Raw genomic sequence first — 22500 nt, 5'->3', positions numbered from 1 at the left:
ATATATATATATATATATGTGTGTGTGTGTGTGTGTGTGTGGTTAAGGAAGTTATGCAATGAACACCATCTCTTTATAGTTCCTGAAAGTTTTTCACCCACTGGAGGTCGTTCCGGCATCGTCATACCATTTAAAATGCCGCTTTTGCATTTTCTTTATATTTATTGTAATGAAATCCTTTGCGAGAAGTATGGTGGAGTCCGCCCAATTGAGACTCAAATCTTGTCAGCCTCTATTTTCAAGCGGAAAGTGGTTGCTTCTGTTCAAGGATTAAACAAGTTGCAAATTTGTATGTCTGTTAATATTCGGTCTTGGAAAAATTCTTTCTTCCTTAGAAAGTCCTACATCAGTTTGACTACTGTAGATATATATATATATATATATATATATATATATATATATATATATATATATATATATATATATATATATATATATATATACATACATATATATATTTAATATATAATATTCTCCTGGTAATATGGAATGTCTTGTTAATGGTAAATTCTCCTGAACGGAATTTTGTTAACAGGAATTCCTTTTCATTTAAAGATCATTTAGTTCAATCTGAACTACAATTTTAAAAGAGCTTCTTCTTTAAATCGTTTGTATTAGCACTGATGAGTTAACCAAACGTAATTATTCTCTGACTACGGACAAGTGAACTTCCTTTCAATTGTCACAAAATAACTTTAATTAGATATAATTCATGGTCCCTAATATCTCATTCTTTTAACAGTATTTTTTCAATTTGAAAAACTGAAAATATCTTACCTCCTCTCTTTATCTTATCTGTGTTATAAGAAGAAGTCATTTTCAGTAATATGATCATTGACAATATTTCACGTAAAGTCAATCAAATTCACTCATTTCCTCATCTAAAATAACATCTATTTTAAACAAATCAGAGTAAATCTTTAACATCGCCAGAACGTCTTTCTCAACAACGAGTTGTATTAATCCATCTGACTCTTCCGAAGTTGAACTACTAACATCATTTATTCCGCTTTGATAATATTTTACTCAAGGAACAAAGTAATTTCCCCGTTCCATTAGCATTTGACTAAGCAAATACGGTATCAAGAGCGTACTAGGCTGTATAAGAACTTGCAGTTCTGTGTTCTCCAATAAAGCTGGTTGATAGCATTAAGATTAGTCACTCGTCTGTCATTTTCTACATTATATGATTTATGCAACATCTGGAATAATATATTGAAGGGGGAAAGTTACAGAATTTAATTTCTGTCACTATAGAATTATCTCCTGAGGCAAAAGAAGTCTGTGGGTATTTATTTAGAAATAAGTGTTTGCTTTAACATTAAAATCTATCCATCACTATAAAGTTATGTAACCGTAGTTTTAAGTTACATGGGTAAAAATGTCAGTAAATAGACTTCCATGTTTTCGGGAAAACACATAACAAATACAGCTACGCTCACTTCAAAATCTTGGGGTTATTATTTAGAAGATTGCTGCGCGTACATATTGTGAAGCAGCGTTCTTCACTCATTCATAAGGTTCACTCAGAACTCCTTGAAATCCCATCCCTGAGTCTATACGAAGGCCCTTGCTGCCCCCTTCCCAATTAGGGAAAACGAATCAGAAGTTTTGAGTGTCATCATCGCACTCCAGATCTAGATGCATAGTCCTGCAACTACACACACACACACACACACACACACACACACACATATATATATATATATATATATATATATATATATATATATATATATATATATATATTTACCATCTGTTTATTTCGGATTAGTATAGTGTTCTAGGGATTTCGAATTGTGGTGGAGCTTCACCCCTGGGCAGAGGATATCGGTCATAACTTTCTCGTGAAGTTATGTTTTAATGAGATCTTGAATTCGACGACAAATTACTATTCCGGGTAAAAATTTTAATGAGAAATGACGTTGTCGTTTGTAGGACTCAGCAGCACGCCTTTATTTCTTGAAGTTTGAATCTGTTATTTCATTTGGACATGAAGTAAGTGATGGACGGTGTATTTTCGAGTACCTGTCCATCACATTGTAGCTGTAAATTTTTTTAAGATTAATTAATAATGTCTAGATACGAAGAAAGTAAAGTGCTTCATTGAATATAGATACGAGATAAATATGAGAATGTCAAAGAAAATACGTTAGGGAAATGTAATTAATAGTGAGGAAAAGTAGAATGTGAAGATGAAAAAATATCAAGAGAAAAAATTATGAGTATCTGGAGGAAGAAAAAGAATAAAGATGAAGAAGAAGAAGAAAGAGGAAGTAAAAGAAGAAAGAGGAGGAAAAAGAAGGAAGAGGAAGAAGAAGAAGAAAGAGGCAGAAGAAGAAGAAGAAGAAAGAGGAAGAAAAAGAAGAAAGAGGAAGAAGTTAAAGAAGAAAGAGGAAGTTAAAGAAGAAAGAGGAAGAAAAAGAAGAAAGAGGAAGAAGAAAAAGAAGAAGAGAAAGAAGAAGAAGAAGAATAAAGAGGAAGAGAGAGCCAGCCAGGAAGAAGGAAGGCAGCGACAGGTGTTCCTGGTTCCACAGATCCCAGACCTTTCACCACAAAAATCAGCTACTTTAAAATTATGTTGGGGCATTTTTCGCGCCCTCAGGTGTGACCCAAAAGTGGGCGGGTTTTAGGTCTTCCGCCGTCGCCATCTTTTTGGGAACCTTCAAAGGGAAGAAGGCCAGAGATTTTTATTTTTTTTTTTATTATTATTTCTTGGCCTCCGTAAAGTTGTCTGTGTGAAATATTTTGGCAAATTCAAATACCAGGACGAATTCTCCAGTAGATGTCGCATTTATATGTGGAATTATTGTGGAGAAGAATATACTTTTATGTGATGAATCCATTGCGCTTAGTGTCCTAAGTAAAGTGAATGTAATAACAACTCTTCTAAGGTAATTCTAAAGTATTAAGTAAATAACTCTAGAAATTAAAAGTTTCTAGAGCAGCCATTGAATTATGCCCTCTCTCTCTCTCTCTCTCTCTCTCTCTCTCTCTCTCTCTCTCTCTCTCTCTCTCTCTCTCTCTCTCTCTCCGCCGTAAAGATTCGCTGTCTGAGATCGTACCTATTAACATGCATAGACGTTTAATTTTGATAACAAAAGTGAAGAAAAGCTGTTTACTTTCGAACTTAACACCAGTGATATTCTCTCTCTCTCTCTCTCTCTCTCTCTCTCTCTCTCTCTCTCTCTCTCTCTCTCTCTCTCTCTCTCGTCAAAGGTTTTTTCTTAGTAGCGCTGTAAATGATCTTAAAGCATCTCGAGATATCCGCTCAAGACATCTATATCCGTAGATCTCTTACAATTGTTTTATTTTTTTAATGAAATAAGAAACTTGAAGATTATGAAAAATGGTTACTTTCATCAAAGATGTGGATAAATGAGCTCCCTTTTTTATTGTGTGGTATTCATGATACTTTGGCATAAAAGCATTTGAATCCCTTGAGCTTTTTAGGAAGAACTCTCCCCATCGTCTATGAGTGAAACTGAAGTGAATTTCAGAGAGACAAATTCCATACGTCAAGTTCGGATTCCTGCTTGATTTTCTTCCCGTCTGCTTAATCTTGTTTGTGCTGGATGTGTTGCACGAACAGATCCAAAATTATTAGCATCCCCGAAGAATCTGGAGAGTTTCGCGTCTCTGAGAATATGTCTGACGTTTATCTTATTTAAAACGTTAAAAGGATTTCGTTTCCGACAACTGCCGGTGTTGAGTTAATGAGAACCCCCTCCTCTCTCTGCAACACGTTACACTTTTACTTCTGTTGCAGTTTACTTTCGTTGAAATACATGCTGTGCTCGACGTCCTAATATTCTGAGGTAATTGCATTCTTTCTGTTACTTAAATTACCGGCTGATTTGTGTTCGCCGATAAGTTTATCGGAATTTCTTCTCGTCTCCCCGTGAACGCCATATAGCGATTGTTGCAGATAATAACATATTCTCCACTGTTTTCTGAATTGTATTTCGATAAAGGAGTTTTCGGATTGTGATACTGAAGCGGAGTGTAGATTTATGCTGTCTGTCTGCGAGATTCATAGCAATTTCTTCTAGCTTACACTGGTAGGGAACTTGATATACGTGTTTGTAGGAGAAGCATATACATTTTTAAAATTTATGGTGTAAAGCCAAGACACACTCACGAATTCATTCATATATATATATATATATATATATATATATATATATATATATATATATATATATATATATATATATATATCACTTTTCAAACCAAAACGCTACCATCAAAAAGAAGTATTTATAGGCCTTTCTCTAAGTGCCCCAAAAACTTTTCAAATGGACTCATTGGAACAAGGAAATACACTATATAAAAACTATTCCATTATGTAGCCTATCCTACTTCCAAAGAGCATGAGATATATTTAATAATATATTTCATATATTTAGTATTTAAATATGAGAAGATATTGGTGATTGAGGGAGGAAATAATTTAGTCACCTCTTACAGTAAAGTAGGAGGAATCACCATAAGAGTCTTTAGGAGAGCATGAATTTATATTCCTTTTCGTCAGATTCAAATTACGAAATCGAAGGGAAAAGAAGAACCCGGAATATACGTTATCACAGTCGAAGCAATGCAACAGCTAAGAGGATTGTCATCAAGTTTGCAACAGCGGGAAAAAGAAATGCACTAATAGAAAAATGTAGTACACAGGAAATGAAAAAGGAGAAGAAAAAGTAAGAAGATATTACCCACAATACAGAATTGTCTATTTCAGTCGAGCAAGTCCAGAGTTCTCAGAAGAAAGTGGATCAGTCAAGGAATGGCGAAAGCATCTAGACTTGGCCCAAAAGCTTTTTTCAAGCACTCGCAGTCTCGGACACATGGGTTAGAAAAAAATTAAGCGTGAAAAAATGAAAGCAGGGACAGAATGGCTGCAATGTAAGGATAAAACTATATTAGATTTTGGTTATTCGTCATGACGACCGCTTTTAATACCCAAAAAGGTAGTATTTTTTGTTGCACGAATAGGGAGATGATAACATAATGACACCTCACACGAACAGAACTAGTGTATAGTAAATAAAATGCTGTTTTCTCTACATGATACTATAATGTAATTTACATTATAAATGTTATGTAAAATATAAACTATAAGACGTGCAACGAATTATTCCATAAATTTAATAGTATATTATGTATAAAGACTCAAACAAAAGAGGTATAAAGTACAATAGAGGGGAGAGACTTTTTAGCTATGCATGGAATAGAGCACTTGGTGAGAAATAGAACAAGAGAGAGAGAGAGAGAGAGAGAGACACAGAGAGAGACTATCAGTAATCCAGTGATTTGTGTGTGTGTGAGAAAGAGAGAGAGAGAAGGAATTACAGAAAGTCACTATACTAATTCTTATATCAAAGACCTTTAATACCTTGTGTATGTCTGTCTCTTATTTCCATCAGCCTCTCTCTCTCTCTCTCTCTCTCTCTCTCTCTCTCTCTCTCTCTCTCTCTCTCTCTCTCTCTCTCTCAATCGTCGAGCTTCAGTTTTAGTTATATAGTGAATAAATCTTTAATTATAGTTACTTTAATGCCGTCCCTAGGCAGTGTGATCCCCTGATCCCTATTAATGAGCCCCTAGGAAAAAGATTTAAGGGACGGGAGCTGGAAAAAAAAAAAAAATATAAAATCAGTGGAAACACCCTTTTACGTAACTCATAAGGAGAAATAATAATGAAGAGCAAAGTAAAAGTAAAACGAACAGGGGGTAGTCAAGTCCTTGTAATTAACTATTAGGAATAATAAATAATAGAGAGGGTAATAATGTAGAACAAAGCAAAAGTAAATTGAACAGAGGATATGTCCTTGCACTTAACTTTTATAAATAATGGATAAAGGGGAGAATGATAATGAAGAACAAAATAAAATCAAATTGAACAAATTACATGTCCTAGCATTTAACTCTTGTAAATAATTGATAAAAGGGAGAATAATAATGAAGAACAAAACAAAATCAAATTGAACAAAGAACATGTCCTAGCACTTAACTCTTATCAGTAATGGATAAGAGAGAAAATGATAATGAAGAACAAAGATAAAGAGAAAACTGATTTTTAAAAGATAAACAGTAAAAATACAATGCATCTCATGAAAAAAAAAAAAAGTCTGCTGCCATTGAAGACCACAGACGTCTGCACCGAATCTCCATATTGGTCATTTGCAGTTCGGGCGGAGACTCCGAAGCCTTTGGATGGCCTCCCTTAAGAGGATTGTCATCCAGTGTGTGACGGACACAAAGCACAGACACCCACGGGAAGGCATCGTCGTCTACCAGTAATAGGGAAGGAAATCTCGGATAGAGAGAGAGAGAGAGAGAGAGAGAGAACAAGGAGGAAAGTGGGATATATCAATGTTTGGCTTTGTGCGTGAGAGAGAGAGGTGTATAGACGGAGAACAAGAGAGATTCATTAATTCAGGGAAGAGATGAGACTGGGTGATGACTGGGTGAAGTTAAGTGAGATGGAGAGAGGTAGAGTAGACGTATACACAATGGGGTTTCAGTTGCGCAATTTAAAAATTGCAAATTGGAATTGGGTATAATGTATACATGTATGAATGTATACATATATATATACACAGACTTTCACATATACAGATGTGTATGTGTAATACATATATATATATATATATATATATATATATATATATATATATATACACATACACAGACACATATACATAAGCATGTGTATGTGTATGTATGTGTGTGTGTGTGTGTAGAGAGAGAGAGAGAGAGAGAGAGAGATCTTAAAAAGGTATGAAACGAAAAGGCGACAGTGTAAATAAGCAGCTGTGAAACCGTGTGTGTGTGTGTGTGTGTGTGCATGCATGTGTGGTGAAAGTGGGAGAGAGAGAGAGAGAGAGAGTGGGGCGGGGTATTAGTCAGTAAACTGTCCAGAGACCGAAGATGGAAGACTGAAGGGTATTGGCTATTGGTTCTGGAAAAGTGAAATTCATTGAGAGAGAGAGAGAGAGAGAGAGAGAGAGAGAGAGAGAGAGAGAGAGAGGATCGCTCAGTCCAGTGGTTCTGGAATGAGGGGAGAGGCGAGGCTGGAAGGGGAAGAAGGCCGAGGAACGTCGAGTCCGAAAGAGCGAGACCCACTGTATTCCAGGAAGGAAGTCTACTCCATCCAGGAGAGTTCACCGTGTCGTCGCGTGGTTATGGAACATAAATGGCTTCCAGAGAGACAGCCTGGAAAAAGTTATGAGACGGCAACCTGGAAAGGCGATGGCTTTCCTCTCGATCTCAAGATGAAACTGATTGCTTATTCGACGGCAATAAATTCGTTCCAATGGTTCCTGTCTAAGGGATGGATATTTCATGGGCGTACGGATTACACCCAGAGAAATAAGCCTAAGCACGTTTGAAATCGTTAGTGTTATTATTATTATTATTATTATTATTATTATTATTAACAAGGTGAAAGCTATTCATATGAAACAAGCGCACCAAAGGGGCCATTGACTTGAAATTTAAGCTTCCAAAGAATGTTATGGTGTTCATTAAGGAGAAGTAAGACGAGATAAAGGAAATACAGAATAAAGATATCTACTCATTAAAAAAGAAAAAATAAACTGATAAACTGATAAAAATGTATTAAAATCTACTCATTAAAAAAAGAAAAAAAATAAATTAATAAACTGATAAAAATGTATTAAAATAAGGGGATTCAGACGGCTCCGTGGGAAATCAAAAGAGAGAAATGTTGATAACAAAGGGATCAGCTCATTTACGTCAGAGAGAATCCCCGCGCGTCATTCAGGTGTCTGCTGGAATAATGCAAATGTATTCCAGGAAGCTACAAGGGGATGCTAACGTCGTCTTGGACTGCCTTTCAATTAGAAACTGAAACCTGGAAGATGGCCCCATAGGGATTGGCTCGGCTTGTTCCGATCTCGGTAATTAGAAATAGATTAACCTCCAAGTTTAACTAACTGCCGGAAGGACGGCTGAAATGCCAAAGTGCATTTGGTAGGAGAGGGCCTCTGGGATTGCCGCTGCTTGGAGGGGACTCAATCAGTGGAAATTTTGGATGATATAAAAATTGGCTGTTTGGCAACTGGTCAGAAAATCAGTGGAACCAAGTGCAATTATGCTGTGTCAGTTTTTTTTTTATTAGTTTTCTGTAAAAGAAAACTATTCAGATGGATATGTCTGTCCGTCCGCACTTTTTCTGTCCGCCCTCACATCTTAAAAACTAAGTGAGGCGTCAGGCAGTACTGTAGGTGCCAATAACACAGGGGCCTGAAAGTTTCGTGGGCCGCTGCTGAGATTTTCATAGGTCGTGGCTGAGTTTCATGCAGCATTATATGCTGTGCAGAAAACTCGATTACGCCGAAGAAACTTCTGCTCATTTTTTACTTGTTTTTAATAGATTAGCCATTTTTTTAATTCTGTCAGGGGAATATGCTTTTGAACCCTCCCCCTGCTTTGGTTTTCCCATATACCTATGAATGTGTTTTTAAAGATTAGTAAGGAAGGCTAGGCAGTTTTCCTGCTCTATTTACTTTTTGTCTAATGTCCTGAGGCGTGGGCATTAATAAAGACGCCATTCCAACGGGTATTTAAATAGTCATGATCCTTTCCAGAGAAGAACAGGTAACGGGAATGTGCTGACTGCATAAAATCCAGCGATCAGTTTTTAACCCATCGTATTAGTGGCAAGTCACGTCAGTGATTAGTTGTAAAGTGGGTACATCAAAGTAATCTCTCTCTCTCTCTCTCTCTCTCTCTCTCTCTCTCTCTCTCTCTCTCTCTCTCTCTCTCTTACGTTTCCTTTCAATCTCTCTTTTACTCTCTCTTTCTCTCTCTCTTTCTCCCTCATCTCAATTTCTCTCTGACATTTCTCTCTCTCTCTTTCTCTCTCTCTCTCTTCCTCTCTCTCTCTCTCTCTCTCTCTCTCTCTCTCATCTGAATTTCTTTCTCACATTCTTTCACTCTCTTTCTCCCACACTTTCACTCTCCCTCATCTTAATTTCTCTCTCTCTCTCTCTCTCTCTCTCTCTCTCTCTCTCTCTCTCGTAAAACAACCCAAGCGGACCAACAACCACAACCAAACCACCTACACCAAAACCCCGCCGTCACTGGAGAGACATTACCTGAGAGAGACGACGCCGATGACGACCATAATGGCGCTGATGGCGGGGCTGCGGGTGGGAAGTCTGGACCTACCTGAAACCGCTGGTCAGCCGAATACGTGTGGTGGCCCGCCGTCAAGATGTGCAGATCACGTCTTCGGAGCCACGTGACCTGCGGCAAAAATCAATATTCCAGTTAGCGAAAACATCGAGGCCATCAATACAAGAATTTCAGGGTAGGGTGTTCTCAGTAAGGGGAGGACTGACTTCGGTTTTTGGGGGGAAAGAGGTGGGGGGGGGGGCGTGCCTGTAATGACCCAGCCACCCGTTTCAAATCGACACATTGCTTGCGTGTGTGTGTGTGTATAGATGTAAATGTCAATGTTCTCGGTGTAAGAGGAATAAGAATTAGGGGTGGGTTGCATGCGTGATTAAAATTTTTATGGTGTTATTTAATGACAAGCACTCAAGCGCAAGCTGGTGTGCACAGATACACACTGTATATATATATATATATATATATATATATATATATATATATATATATATATATATATATATATATATATATATATGTATATATATATATATATATGCGTGTATGTATGTATATATAACACTTTCCAAAGGGAAAATGGGAAACTGGGTGTCAGTACCTGACTACCTTTCATTTTCCCTTGGGTGAAGAGTGATATTTATATAAATCACGTGTCAATGTGATTATCATTATCACTCACGCACACGTGTGTCTATATATATATATATATATATATATATATATATATATATATATATATATATATATATATATATATATGTGTGTGTGTGTGTGTGTGTGTGTGTGTGTTTGTGTATAAATATATAATATATATATATATATATATATATATATATATATATATATATATATATATATATATATATATATATATATATATATATATATATATATATAAAGATAGATAGATACACACATTTAAAACATATAAAACAACTTAATATGATATAGTAAAACCATGTATAAGAACTGTCAATTTTACATTATCGAAGGAACTGGCATCTTTATTTAGTGTTATCGAGACAACAAGTCAAATATGTCAAGAGACTTTACCAAACCATCATAAACATCATCACCGATATCGCCTCCAACGTCGCGTGACTTAAAGGTCTTCTGTGAAATTCCGCCTCTCAAATAGTTTTTGTATTTCTTCTTCCCCAAATCTTTTTTTATTTTACTCATCTTCTGCCTCTCTTCTCGTTTTCCTCATCCATGTAAGGCATGTCTTCTGGCTGTACCTACACTTGAGCCCAGCTGACACTGTCATGTGATAGAGGTAACGTTTTCAAAAGTGATACTCTTAATGAAAGCAGGCAGATATCGAATTGAAAACCAGATCGAAGATTGTATGATTTAAGGACAAAAGGACTTTGCATTTTCTAATGTAATACTAAAGTGATGTGTATGGGACTCTCTCTCTCTCTCTCTCTCTCTCTCTCTCTCTCTCTCTCTCTCTCTCTCTCTCTCTCTCTCTCTTGCGGTACGCCAGTGATTACAGGTTCAGATCTGCTTTGTTATACCAGTGTCGTCATAATTTCTTCCGTTCTGTAAATATGAATTTCCAAATAAAGGGTGGATGTAATTGTTGCCTTGTAATTTTGTATTATATATATCTTTGTTCATTTCTCTGTGCGTATTACATAAGGTGTTCTCTCCCACTAATTGCGTTTCATTTATGGTGTAATAGCCACCAACATCTAACGGAATCCTTCACGGCAATTAGAAAGAAGGAAAGTTCAAAAATGCAGTGCTAAATTGCCCTCATTAATTCCTTCTCGGGGATTATTTTTCTCAAGTAATGAACATCTCTTTTTGTTTCTTTTAGCTTGATAATCACTCTTACGCCCCTCGCTATCGTTCTTCTTTTTTTCATATTTTCTATTGTCATTTTCCGTTCTCTCTCTCTCTCTCTCTCGTTACGTCTCACTTATTTCTCTCGTCATATTTGACTGTCAGTATCATGTTTTAGCTCTCTCTCTCTCTCTCTCTCTCTCTCTCTCTCTCTCTCTCTCTCTCTCTCTCTCTCTCTCTCTATTCCTATCGTTTTTCTTTCTCTTCCTCTCTCTCTCATGGTTTTTCTCTGTTCCAATCTCTCTCCTCTCTCTTCTCTCTCATGGTTTCTCTCTCTCTTCTCATGTTTTTCTCTATTCAATCTCTCTCTCTCTCTCTCTCTCTCTCTCTCTCTCTCTCTCTCTCTCTCTCTCTCTCTCTCTCTCTCTCTCTCTCTCATCCCCTCCTCATGCTCTATCTCCATCCCTATTATTTCTCTCATGTTTTGTCTCTATCCCAATCGCACTCTCTCTCTCTCCCATCCCCTCCCGTTTCACGATTCACTTCCATCCCTATTATTCCCCCGGCTTTCACTTTCTCCCTTTCCACTGCCCGTACTTGTACGCACCGAATTTAGTCGGAAGGAGGTTAAGAAGCTTTACCTCTTGTATTGTCCCTCCGTCAGGAGAAGGGATTTTCTAGTTTGAGAGCGTTGCCGGGTTTCCCCCTCCTTTTTCCCCTGCAGGAGCCTCGTGCTTTTGCCTCTGGTATTGGGAGAATGCGCGGTCCCATGGGGAGGAAAGTGGACCGGCTAGGGAGAGGAAGGGGAATTCATTCCGCTTATAAATTGCTGCTGTGAATGTTGAGTGAGGGTCTTGGTAGGTGCTGTTTGGTATTATTATTATTATTATTATTATTATTATTATTATTATTATTATTATTGCCGTTGTTGTTATTATTGTATTTTGTGAAGAGTTTAATCCGCGTTTTGATTTAAATAACTTTATAATATTTTTTATTTTTTTATATTTTTGTATATATATAAATATTAAATATATATATATATATATATATATATATATATATATATATATATATATATATATATATATATATATATATATATATATATATATTAGGTTTCAGATCAGTAAACCAACATAGATTTTTTCTCCATTTTAATGTTCACGATGGTGAGAAATACTACGTACATGTTATCACAAGGTAGATCATAATAATAGCAATCCCATTGCCGAAAATTACTACACGTCTGCTAGAGAAATGACTCATGACTTTCTCATTACCCTCTACGATTCTTTCATTACCCTCAATGATTTTCTCATTACCCCCTGCTGGTCGTTTGGTCATTTGAAAGATATTTTATAGGGAAGCTGAAATTCCAGTTGAGCAAGGGCTTGGGGATGATGAATATGATGAAGCTGAATGATAATGACGAAGGAATTAATTAATCATCATCGTCATCATCATCATGAGCTGTCTGGTAATGGAGATGATTGCGACATTACAGTTCATTATATTATAATAATATCAGAGCGTACCCTGATTAGGACTGTTAACTAGATTATCATGCATTTGAGCAGGGCGAGTGAATAAGTGGAATTAGTACATTGATGCTGGTAAATTTGCTTGTGTAATTTAGCGTTTATAAGGGTGTTTGCTTGTGTATGGATATATGAATGCATTTTAACTTCAGGAACGTACAATATGTAAAATATGCATACTAAGTTATGTGTGTGGATTTAAAAAACAAATGTTCCTTGGGCGTGCAATTTAGAGCTCATATGTAGGCACTGGGACGAGCAGTTTAGAGCTCATATGTAGGCACTGGGGCGTGCAATTTAGAGCTCATATGTAATTACTGAGACGTGCAATTTAGAGCTCATATGTAATCACTGAGACGTGCAATTTAGAGCTCATATGTAGGCACTGGGACGTGCAATTTAGGGCTCATATGTAGGCACTGGGACGTGCAATTTAGAGCACAAATGTAGGCACTGGGACCTGCAATTTAGAGCTCATATGTAGGCACTGGGACCTGCAATTTAGAGCTCATATGTAGGCACTGGGACGTGCAATTTAGAGCTCCTATGTAGGCGGAAGAGTCAAAATGAGGAGTGAACACATACATCATCGTAGTGATGAACTGTGTCGTGAAAGGAAATGATCGATAAAAGGATTTCTGATTTTCGTTCGTAGGTGTTTAAGGCCGTTGTCGCACTGAGGTTTATGCTTTTAGCGGGATGGTGACGACAAATTCATTCGTTTTCGAAGCTTTTATTTTACCACTGGTTCTTCGCAGTGCTTAAGTTGACAAATTCATTCAGTGAATCTGGGGAAAGTGGTCAAAGGAATATTAAGACAAAGTTATTCGTGAAAGACTACTGGTTCAAATAGGAGTAAGCGTATGATAATTAGTAAAAGCTGAACTCAGAGGAAAAAAGGATAGAAATGTTGATGAAAAATCATAACTTTTCCATCTGTTATTTATTATTAATAACCCTTATAATTAAACTCTCTAATCAAAACAAATCATAATTTTTCTAGTCATAATAATCTGAATATCTACCTGATTCGATAATACTGCATTTCTGAACTTTGTTTAGCCTGCAGATATATTCTACACAATTCGGTCAGTTCATCTGATGAGATAATTGACATCTTGTAATACAAGAAAAAATCTTTTCTTAAACCTTTCAATGGATTCAAGTTCAGCATTGAAGAGGTGTATTCATATCACGAACATCCTTTAATTTGGACGTCACGTCACCCCAAACAGATGGACACTTTGACCACCCAAGGTAAACTGCGTTTTAGCGTGATGTCCAATTCGCGGAGGGACTCAGGCTAAATCGGTAGCGATTTCGTGGTTGGTGTCCCATTGCGTTCTCTGGTTTCCGCCAAATCGTTTGAGTTTGGCGGGATGGTAGCAGTAATGTTTGAAGTAAGTGTTACTTAGGTATAAGTATGTAGGAACATCGGGTAGTGGAGAAAAAATATATGCAGTTAATTAACGAACTTTCACACTAAGTCGCTGAGACGGAGCGTTTTCATGTTTCTTTTTTTTTTTATTGCGATTTCATTGTTGTATGACATATAGCCTTGGAAATTATTCTTCAAATTGTTTTGTATCTCTCTCTCTCTCTCTCTCTCTCTCTCTCTCTCTCTCTCTCTCTCTCTCTCTCTCTCTCTCTCTCACGAATTTACATCGCTGGTAATTTTATAACTGAGTGTCATTGATTGTTGCCGCCATTTACAGGCATCATTTGCTTCAAATTTATTTTTTTCTAGTGGAGTATTCAGTGCAGTAAAGAGCAAAATTAAATTCCTGTCAAGTGCTTGGCCCATGCTGTGCATATCATTATTATTATTATATTGTTATTAATCAATTAATCTTCACGCATGACTGTATATGAGTCGTGAGGTGTGATTGCCAAATTCTAATTGGGGACTCTCTCTCTCTCTCTCTCTCTCTCTCTCTCTCTCTCTCTCTCTCTCTCTCTCTCTCTATATATATATATCTATATATATATAATATATATATATATATATATATATGTATATATACATATATATATATACTGTATATATATGTATATATAGTTATATAATATATGTAGAATGTTATATACATATATGTGTGTGCGTGTGTGAAATTTCAAAGAAGCAGGTTTGGGTTCGCGCAGTTTAATCCTTTGATATTATAATTTAAAGTTTGTTAATTAGAAAAACAGGCCTGTTCTCTTGGCAATATGGAGCAAAACTAAGACAAATACGATACCGTCGGAATTAACTGTGACTGTAGAAAGCAAAATGCTTGCGGATACAAAACAGTTATAATTTAGTAGTTGGCGTTGAGTTTATGAACGGTGAAGTCAGTGGAAAGCATTACTTTCTTAAGTAGCATTTTGCTGAGGAAAATACGACTTCTAATTATTTCCACTCTTGAAATGTAATTGGTTTTAAAATTTGGAGGACCTTTTGAATTTTCACTACAATAACTTATTATTTAATGCCAAAGCATATTTCTGATTATTTTTCATGAAAATCATTGGTAACTGTGCCGTCAAGCAAAAATTAAGACTAATGATGTCACCTCATGATGATAAGATTCAAGTTAAACATGAAAAAGACAACATAAAAATCATTCGTTTATTTTCTTAACTATTTTCTTTTTTTCTTTGCAGATCCCGTAAATGAGGAAGCCACTTTTTGTAGGACTTCAGGAAACCTGTTTATTCATAACCAAATCAAAATCGTCATGTTGTTAATTAACACCTCGTTGCAAAATAAAGGGAGTATAATAGAATAATTTTTTTTCTATCATTGCAGTCTTGAATCTTGAAAACTTGAAAAAGTTTGGATAATGTATTACATATATGTATGTATGTATGTATGTGTATGTATATATATATATATATATATATATATATATATATATATATATATATATATATATATATATATATATATATGACTCCCATGGCAGGGTTCGAACCCGCGCCCGATATGTCAGAATGAGGTAAACATTGATTACTTAGCCACTAGTAAATGTATGTGACTTCGACAGATATATGTATGTACGAACGGGATTAAACTTAAATCCTACTGCGTGGTCAAGTAGGTAATGGTGATATAAACCTAACATATCAGGTGTGGGTTTGAATCCCTCCACGGATTCAAGGAGTATCTTAGGCACAAACATTATATATATATATATATATATATATATATATATATATATATATATATATATATATATATATATATATATGTGTGTGTGTGTGTGTGTGTGTGTGTGTGTGTGTGTTTTGTGTGTGGGTGTGTGTGTGTGTGTTTTTGTGTGTGTTTTACCATTACCCTCTCAAATTCTTGTATATAACATAAATGATTAAGTTTAAGAATGAAAATAGCATAACATTTATAACATACTATCCATAGGAAATACATTCACATATAGAAGGCCCTTACCACACATTAAAAAATACGACGTCATTCTTATCATAACATAAAGCACTATATGAAAAGGATCAATAAATCTACCCGGAGAGGGAAAGACATTTAATCAGGATAATTTAGCAATCGCTGAAGAAATATCCATTAATATTTTCCCAATGTGAGATCGACATCCCGGGGTCATATTCTCAGCCGCGCGGCTAAAAAAATAAAAAAAAAAAATTCTAATCTTTCCCTCGATCTTATCCGTTGATTCAAGAGTGCCATTTTGCATCCCGATGGAATTCCACTAATCATACTCATTTTAAAAGAATAAGGAAGCCGTTATCGTAATTAATGGGGGCATTTCTGTAGTAAGCACTCATTACCAATCTTAAGGTCGGGTAAATCATTCGCTTATTAGTTGAAATTAGGGCACGGTGGAGTTTGGCGAGTGCCCTAATGATCTTAACTAGATAGGCCTCAGCTTCGAAGGTTATTGAAATCATTTGTCAAGAGTATTAGTGTAGAATAGGAGGGGGAGGGGAAGAGAGGAAAGGTCAAAGAGAGGAAAGGTCAAAGTGTAAGGAATGTAGTTAAGAAGAGAGAAAGATTTATAGATACATGAGTTCTCCCAGTTCTCTAAGTATACATAAGAAATTTAAGATTAGAGGCGTTGGAAAGAGAGAATAAAGATAGTAAGGCAAAACATTCGAAATGGGAAACGAAAGTTTTATGCCAAGAAAGAGAGAAAAATGGACAAGATTTCAAGGTAATAATGATAAAAAGATGAATTACGAATATGAGACAAAACGAACGGGAGAAGTATGATTGAGAATGTGGGAAGATGACAAGTGGAGATGAGAATAGAATTGAGAGTAAGTAGAATTGGATAACTAGGATTATACATCGGGATTTTGTGTGGAGAACGGTGACATAGGCAATGAAGAGGAAGTAGACTCAGAGTGTCAAGAATTATATAACGAACTTTGAAACACAGAGAAGAGCATAAGAAAGATCAGAAAGAAGAAAGAAGAAGAGGGGGAGGAAGTTCAATCAACGAGGAACGGCACAATCAAGAAATGAACGTATCCCAGCGAAGTTACATTCAGACAGCTAGTTTAAGTGTCTCGCTTTGTAGGAGCGAACGACGTTTAACGCTGCTAACGGAGCGATGAACGATCCCGTTCCAGCTCGGCACAGCCTCTCCTCCCGCGGCGAAGTCGCCGAAAGATTGGCTGGGAAATTGCGTAATCGTCGGACGAAGGGAGAGCTCGCTCGAGGTGACGGGGTGGGCGTTATGTCAACGACTTTGTTTGTGGAGAGCTCTTCCAAAGGTGCGTTTTATCTAGTTTCCAAATGCTGTTTCTGGTCGCTAATATTTACCTTTTTTTTTGTGACTGTATCGTACGAGTAGTCTTTAAAATTTGGAGTAGGGTTTACGATGCGATTCAATAATTTATCTAGTTGCCGAATGCTGTTACAACTCGCTAATATTTTATTTTAATAATTTTGACCATATCATACGAGTGCTCTTTGAAATTTGGAATAGGTTTCACGCTGTAGTTTTAATAAGTTACTGACATTGTTTTCTATTTATTTTATTCAATTGTTAATTTATTTTTTTTATTTTTAGTAAGCGATCTCTTCCTTTTCTTACTTCTTTCTAATGAACACCATATTTTTCGGAAGTCTGAATTTCAAGGTTTATGGCCCCTGTGTGCGTGTTCCATATGAATAGGGTTCGTCTCCTGAATAATAATAATAATAATAATAATAATAATAATAATAATAATAATAATAATAATAATAATAATAATAATAATAATAATAGAAGTCACACACATATATATAAAATTTTATATATATATGTATATATATATATATATATATATATATATATATATATATATGTGTGTGTGTGTGTGTGTGTGTGTGTGTGTGTGTGTGTGTGTAAACTCGTACATATAAAATTTAAATGTTAAATTTTCTCCTGAAACAGGACAAACAAAGCATTGCCCAAGCATTTCACACAGATGACACCTTGATAATCTGCTTTCAGAATCCAACTGTATCACAGGTTATTCCTATGCAAAACTGAATTAAAATGAAAGCACAAGTGCATTCACACTCATGCATATATCCCAACATGGGGATAAGGGCAAAAGTTGTAACGATTCCGTCTTTCAGGTGATATTTTTAGAAACATTCTCTCTATCTCTCTCTCCCTCCCTTGTGGCGAGCACATCGCATTATTTTACATATCCAGGCCTTGTTTTGATGGTCGTAGTAAATGTGGGATTTGTAGATATTTTCATGAAATATAATGATTATTATACTCTTCATTGTTAGATTCAATCAATCCTTTATCGGTATCTTTATCGTTGGCAGAAACTCGATATACTTCATAGACAACGCATTTATTTTATACAGGACTGATTCGTGACTTACAAGTCAATAACCTTACAACTTAAGTATTTGTTTATAAATACCCATTATTTCTTTATGGGTCCTCTTAATGAGTCCTGACCCGCCCAGTCAGATATCCTATCCAGGGGGGCAGCAACTTCAAACCATCTCAACCTCCCACTTCGAAATTAGAGGCAAAAGCTGACTCTTTCCACTCGCTGCATCCTCACTTAATATGCAGGACACGAAACCAGTCGCGTGGCACAGGAAAACACTGCATTACAGAAACACTGAATAGCTGTTGTTGGTTTTTGCTGAGAGAGAATGACCATGCACAATCAAGTAAGCAAGAGAAGGTTCCGGGACTAATCCTTGTTTTTGTACAGTGCAACATTGCAACGTGATTGGTGTTGTGTATCTCATCTCAGAGGCACTGTCACAAAATCTGCATTGTCAATGAGACAGAATTTTGGGAAATTGTGTCCTTGTGACAGCAGATCCAGAAACTCGACCAAACACCAAAATGCCTGGGAAGCTTCGCGTAAATCGAGGCTTGAAGAAAACAGAAATAAGACTGTCATATCCCCACTTATTTCGTAAAACACAATATATTTTTGAACGGGCCAGTAGGCCTAAAGTCCCTGAAAGCCTTTGACCGTAGAGCGCTCACGGAGAAGACGCCGTGTAATTCAATACAGGCTATTCTACTCGGTAAATTGAACGAAAGAGCATCGCAACTAGGCCTTAGACCTTATTCGCCATTTTATCAATTTTATCATCCCTCCTAATATAGCAAGATGTCAAGGCGAGTCAAGAGAGTAGGGAAGGTTCATTGAAAGATTAGATCAGAAGGTAAGGAGACGTTTAATCTTTGATGTTCAAAATATCAGGGTACTCCATACTTTTAAAATATCAGTGAATCGATAAATCTATGAGTAGATATTTTTCAAAGCGAGTAGCAAGCACCAGATCTCGATATGCTTGCACTGAAGGCACAAATGGAGGTTGCCCATGGAACTGTCTCTTCAGAGAGTGTACGATGATTGAGGCAAGCACAGTCGATAGGTTTCAAGTCAAGGGCTTTCACCTTTAATTCATAAGAACAAGAGTGATTCGACCCTTTTGGGAGAATTCTTATTACATGTATGGATTTGATGGTCAGGGAAATGTATGGGGCATAAAGATGTAATTCATACAAGAGGATTCGATATCATATAGGGTTCAATAGCAAAAATCTTATTCTTCCTTTGCCGTCAAAGAGAACAATATGGCCGATGATGTGGTAATGATAATGTGCCGGCAACGAACGGGTCATATTCAGCTTTAATCAATATTTATTTTGTACCACATAATTAAAGTAGTGGTACCTGTCAACACCTATTATAAGGATAGTATAAAGCATATTACCCTGTCTGCATTTTTAATTTGGCAATTTTTAGTCTCCTGTCCAAGAGAACTATTGTGCCGGCTTTGTCTGTCCGTCCGCACTTTTTCTGTCCGCCCTCAGATCTTAAAAACTACCGAGGCTAGAAGGCTGCAAATTGGTATGTTGATCATCCATCCTCCAGTCATCAAACATACCAAATTTCAGTCCTGTAGCCTCATTAGTTTTTTATTTTATTTAAGGTTAAGTTTTGCCATAGTCGTGCGTCTGGCAACGTTATAGGATAGGCCACCACCGGGCCGTAGTTAAAGTTTCACTGGCCGCCTTATACAGCATTATACCGTGACCACCGAAAGATAGATTCAGTTTCGGTGGCCTTGATTATAGTATACGCTGTAGCGGCTGTACAGAAAACTCGATTGCGCCGAAGAAACTTAGGCGCATTGTTTACTTGTTTATAGTTAGTACTTATTCTGCAAGATACACCTGAGAGTTGTTGACCCAGTGGATGATAAGATAACCTAAAAAGCTGGAAATTTTTCATCCCATTCATTTTTTGTTAATCTGTCTAACTATATGCAACAAGTCATCTTATAAGATGCAAAATCCTGCCCTCAAATAAAAATAAAATAAAGATTTTAATTATTGCATACCACAGAATCACACTCACTGCAGGTCCTTAATTACCAACACTTTCTTCCTAATTTACAAATTTCACCCTTACACTGGTGTGGATTTTGCACAAATCTGTCAAATAGTTCTTGAGATATATCTGGTATTTCCCATTGGAAATCGCATTTCATTTTCACACAAATCATATATTAATATTTTTCCCATTCCAAAATAAAGTAGTCTCATCGAGCGTGGAACACTATACTCTTTATACATCCCCTTTGGCAAAGAACTCCTTTATATTTCAAATCGCATTTTATTTTTCTCTTTCGCACAAATCATTTATTAATATTTTTCTCCATTCCAATGAAGTATTCTCATCGAGCGTGAAACACTATACCCTTTATACATCCCTTTGGCAAAGAACTCCTTTATATTCCAAATCGCATTTTATTTTTCTCTTTCGCACAAATCATTTATTAATATTTTTCTCCATTCCAAAATAAAGTAGTCTCATCGAGCGTGGGACACTATATCCTTCATACATCCCCTTTGGCAAAGAACTCCTTTATATTTCAATTTTACAGACTTGGTCTAGCTTTGTGGAGTGTGTGTGTGTGTGTGTGTATGTATGTATGTATGTGTATTCCCCTCGAAGACGTTTTGCTCAGAGGGATATTGATATTGGTTCCAGGTTGAAGGTCATGGGGTCAGGGTGAATGCAAAACTGATAGTTAAGCTTTTAGGTAGAGGTATATGTTCGTTTGTGTGTGTGTGTGTGTGTGTATGTGTTTGTTTAGGTATGTTGTAAATGAATATAAAAATAAGGAGCCTAATACAAGTATAAACAAAGTGATAAACCGGAATATTTATATATATATATATATGTGTGTATACATATATATATAGAAATAATCAACACACAATCACGTGCGGAACAAAAATAAATTTCTGACTCACATCAGGATCGAACCCAGGTCTTTCAATTGAAAGGGCTAGTGGGCACCGCCCTTGCCTTTCAATTGAAAGACCTGGGTTCGATCCTGATGTGAATCAGAAATTTACGTGTATAAGTCAAACCTATAAAACGCTTATCAATAAATAACCAAATGTTTTAGAAAAAAGAATTACATAAAAAAAAAAAAACGCAATAAAAGCCAAGCAGAATAATGAAGAAGCACGAGAACAATAACAAAATATATAGTTGGAGAAGAGCTGAAAGTATAATAAAAAAAAAAGGTTACAAATGACTTAACAGCTGGTGCCTACATAGTTCACCGTATGCATCGTTCAATATCCCTGTTGCAATCCTATACCAAACGGGTGGCGATGATGGGGGAAATTCCGCTCACAGTTTTAATAACGCCGAATACACAACAGAAATTCTAACGTTATTTCCGTTATTTCCGACTTTCAATAGCTCGTTATTTTTTTTTTTTTAATACGAATAAGGGTTAGCTATAGAGGCTGCTACACTGACGGTTGTTAATAGATTGTTATTTAAGGATGAGGTTGCTAGGCCAGTGCTTTCCCACGCAAACACGATGTAACTTAGGCAAGATAAATTATTATTATTATTATTATTATTATTATTATTATTATTTTATTTATTTATTTATTTATTTATTTATTTATTTATTTATTTTTTATTTATTTATTTTTGGAATCAATAGTAACAGTATTAGTAACTGTAGTAATAAAATCAGGAAGTAACTCTAAATCTTGAAGTAATTATGAGGGGAAATTTAATAGTTTAAACCTATGCTAATATTTAAAAAAAAAAAAACAGAAAAAGTCAAAATTAAATCAAAACCCAGAAAAAAAATGAAAAGATATTAAAGCAACCCACCCTCCATAAATAAACGGGAAATCTCAAGGCAAACAAATTTTTCATACTCGTAAAATTTACGTCCTACTCATTACGCAAAGAAGAGGCACAAAAAAAAAAAAAAATGGGTGGAATATTTTTCTCACGAAATTGGATCCGTTTTTCACGAACATGAAGGCACCGTGATGCTTGTACATCAGGGAAATTAACCTTCTCCTGACGAAATGCCCTTTATCTTCAAAGTTCTCCGTAATTAACAATTTTGCCTGACTTTTACTCCCGGCCGTAAGCGTTTATTCTCGCTAATCAAGGGCGTGCGGATAAATCTCCCGTTCTTATGTGCATATAAGTGTTGCGTTGGTGTGATTTTTGTGTAGGTGTATTG

At 36.0% G+C, this 22500-nt stretch overlaps 1 protein-coding gene across 2 annotated transcripts in view; it reads right to left on the bottom strand.

The window, feature by feature from the left end:
* Positions 1–22500, bottom strand: part of LOC136826122 (zwei Ig domain protein zig-8-like) — a 248965-nt gene that overhangs the window by 70463 nt on the left and 156002 nt on the right. For both annotated transcript variants that reach the window (XM_067083108.1, XM_067083109.1), the window contains exon 4: positions 9196–9273. In XM_067083108.1, the coding sequence (XP_066939209.1) occupies positions 9196–9273 (78 nt within the window). The remainder of the gene's footprint in view (positions 1–9195; positions 9274–22500) is intronic.

This window comes from Macrobrachium rosenbergii, chromosome 40 (assembly GCF_040412425.1).
Source record: "Macrobrachium rosenbergii isolate ZJJX-2024 chromosome 40, ASM4041242v1, whole genome shotgun sequence".
Lineage (NCBI taxonomy): Eukaryota > Metazoa > Arthropoda > Malacostraca > Decapoda > Palaemonidae > Macrobrachium > Macrobrachium rosenbergii.
This window is presented reverse-complemented; position numbering and strand designations above follow the sequence as displayed.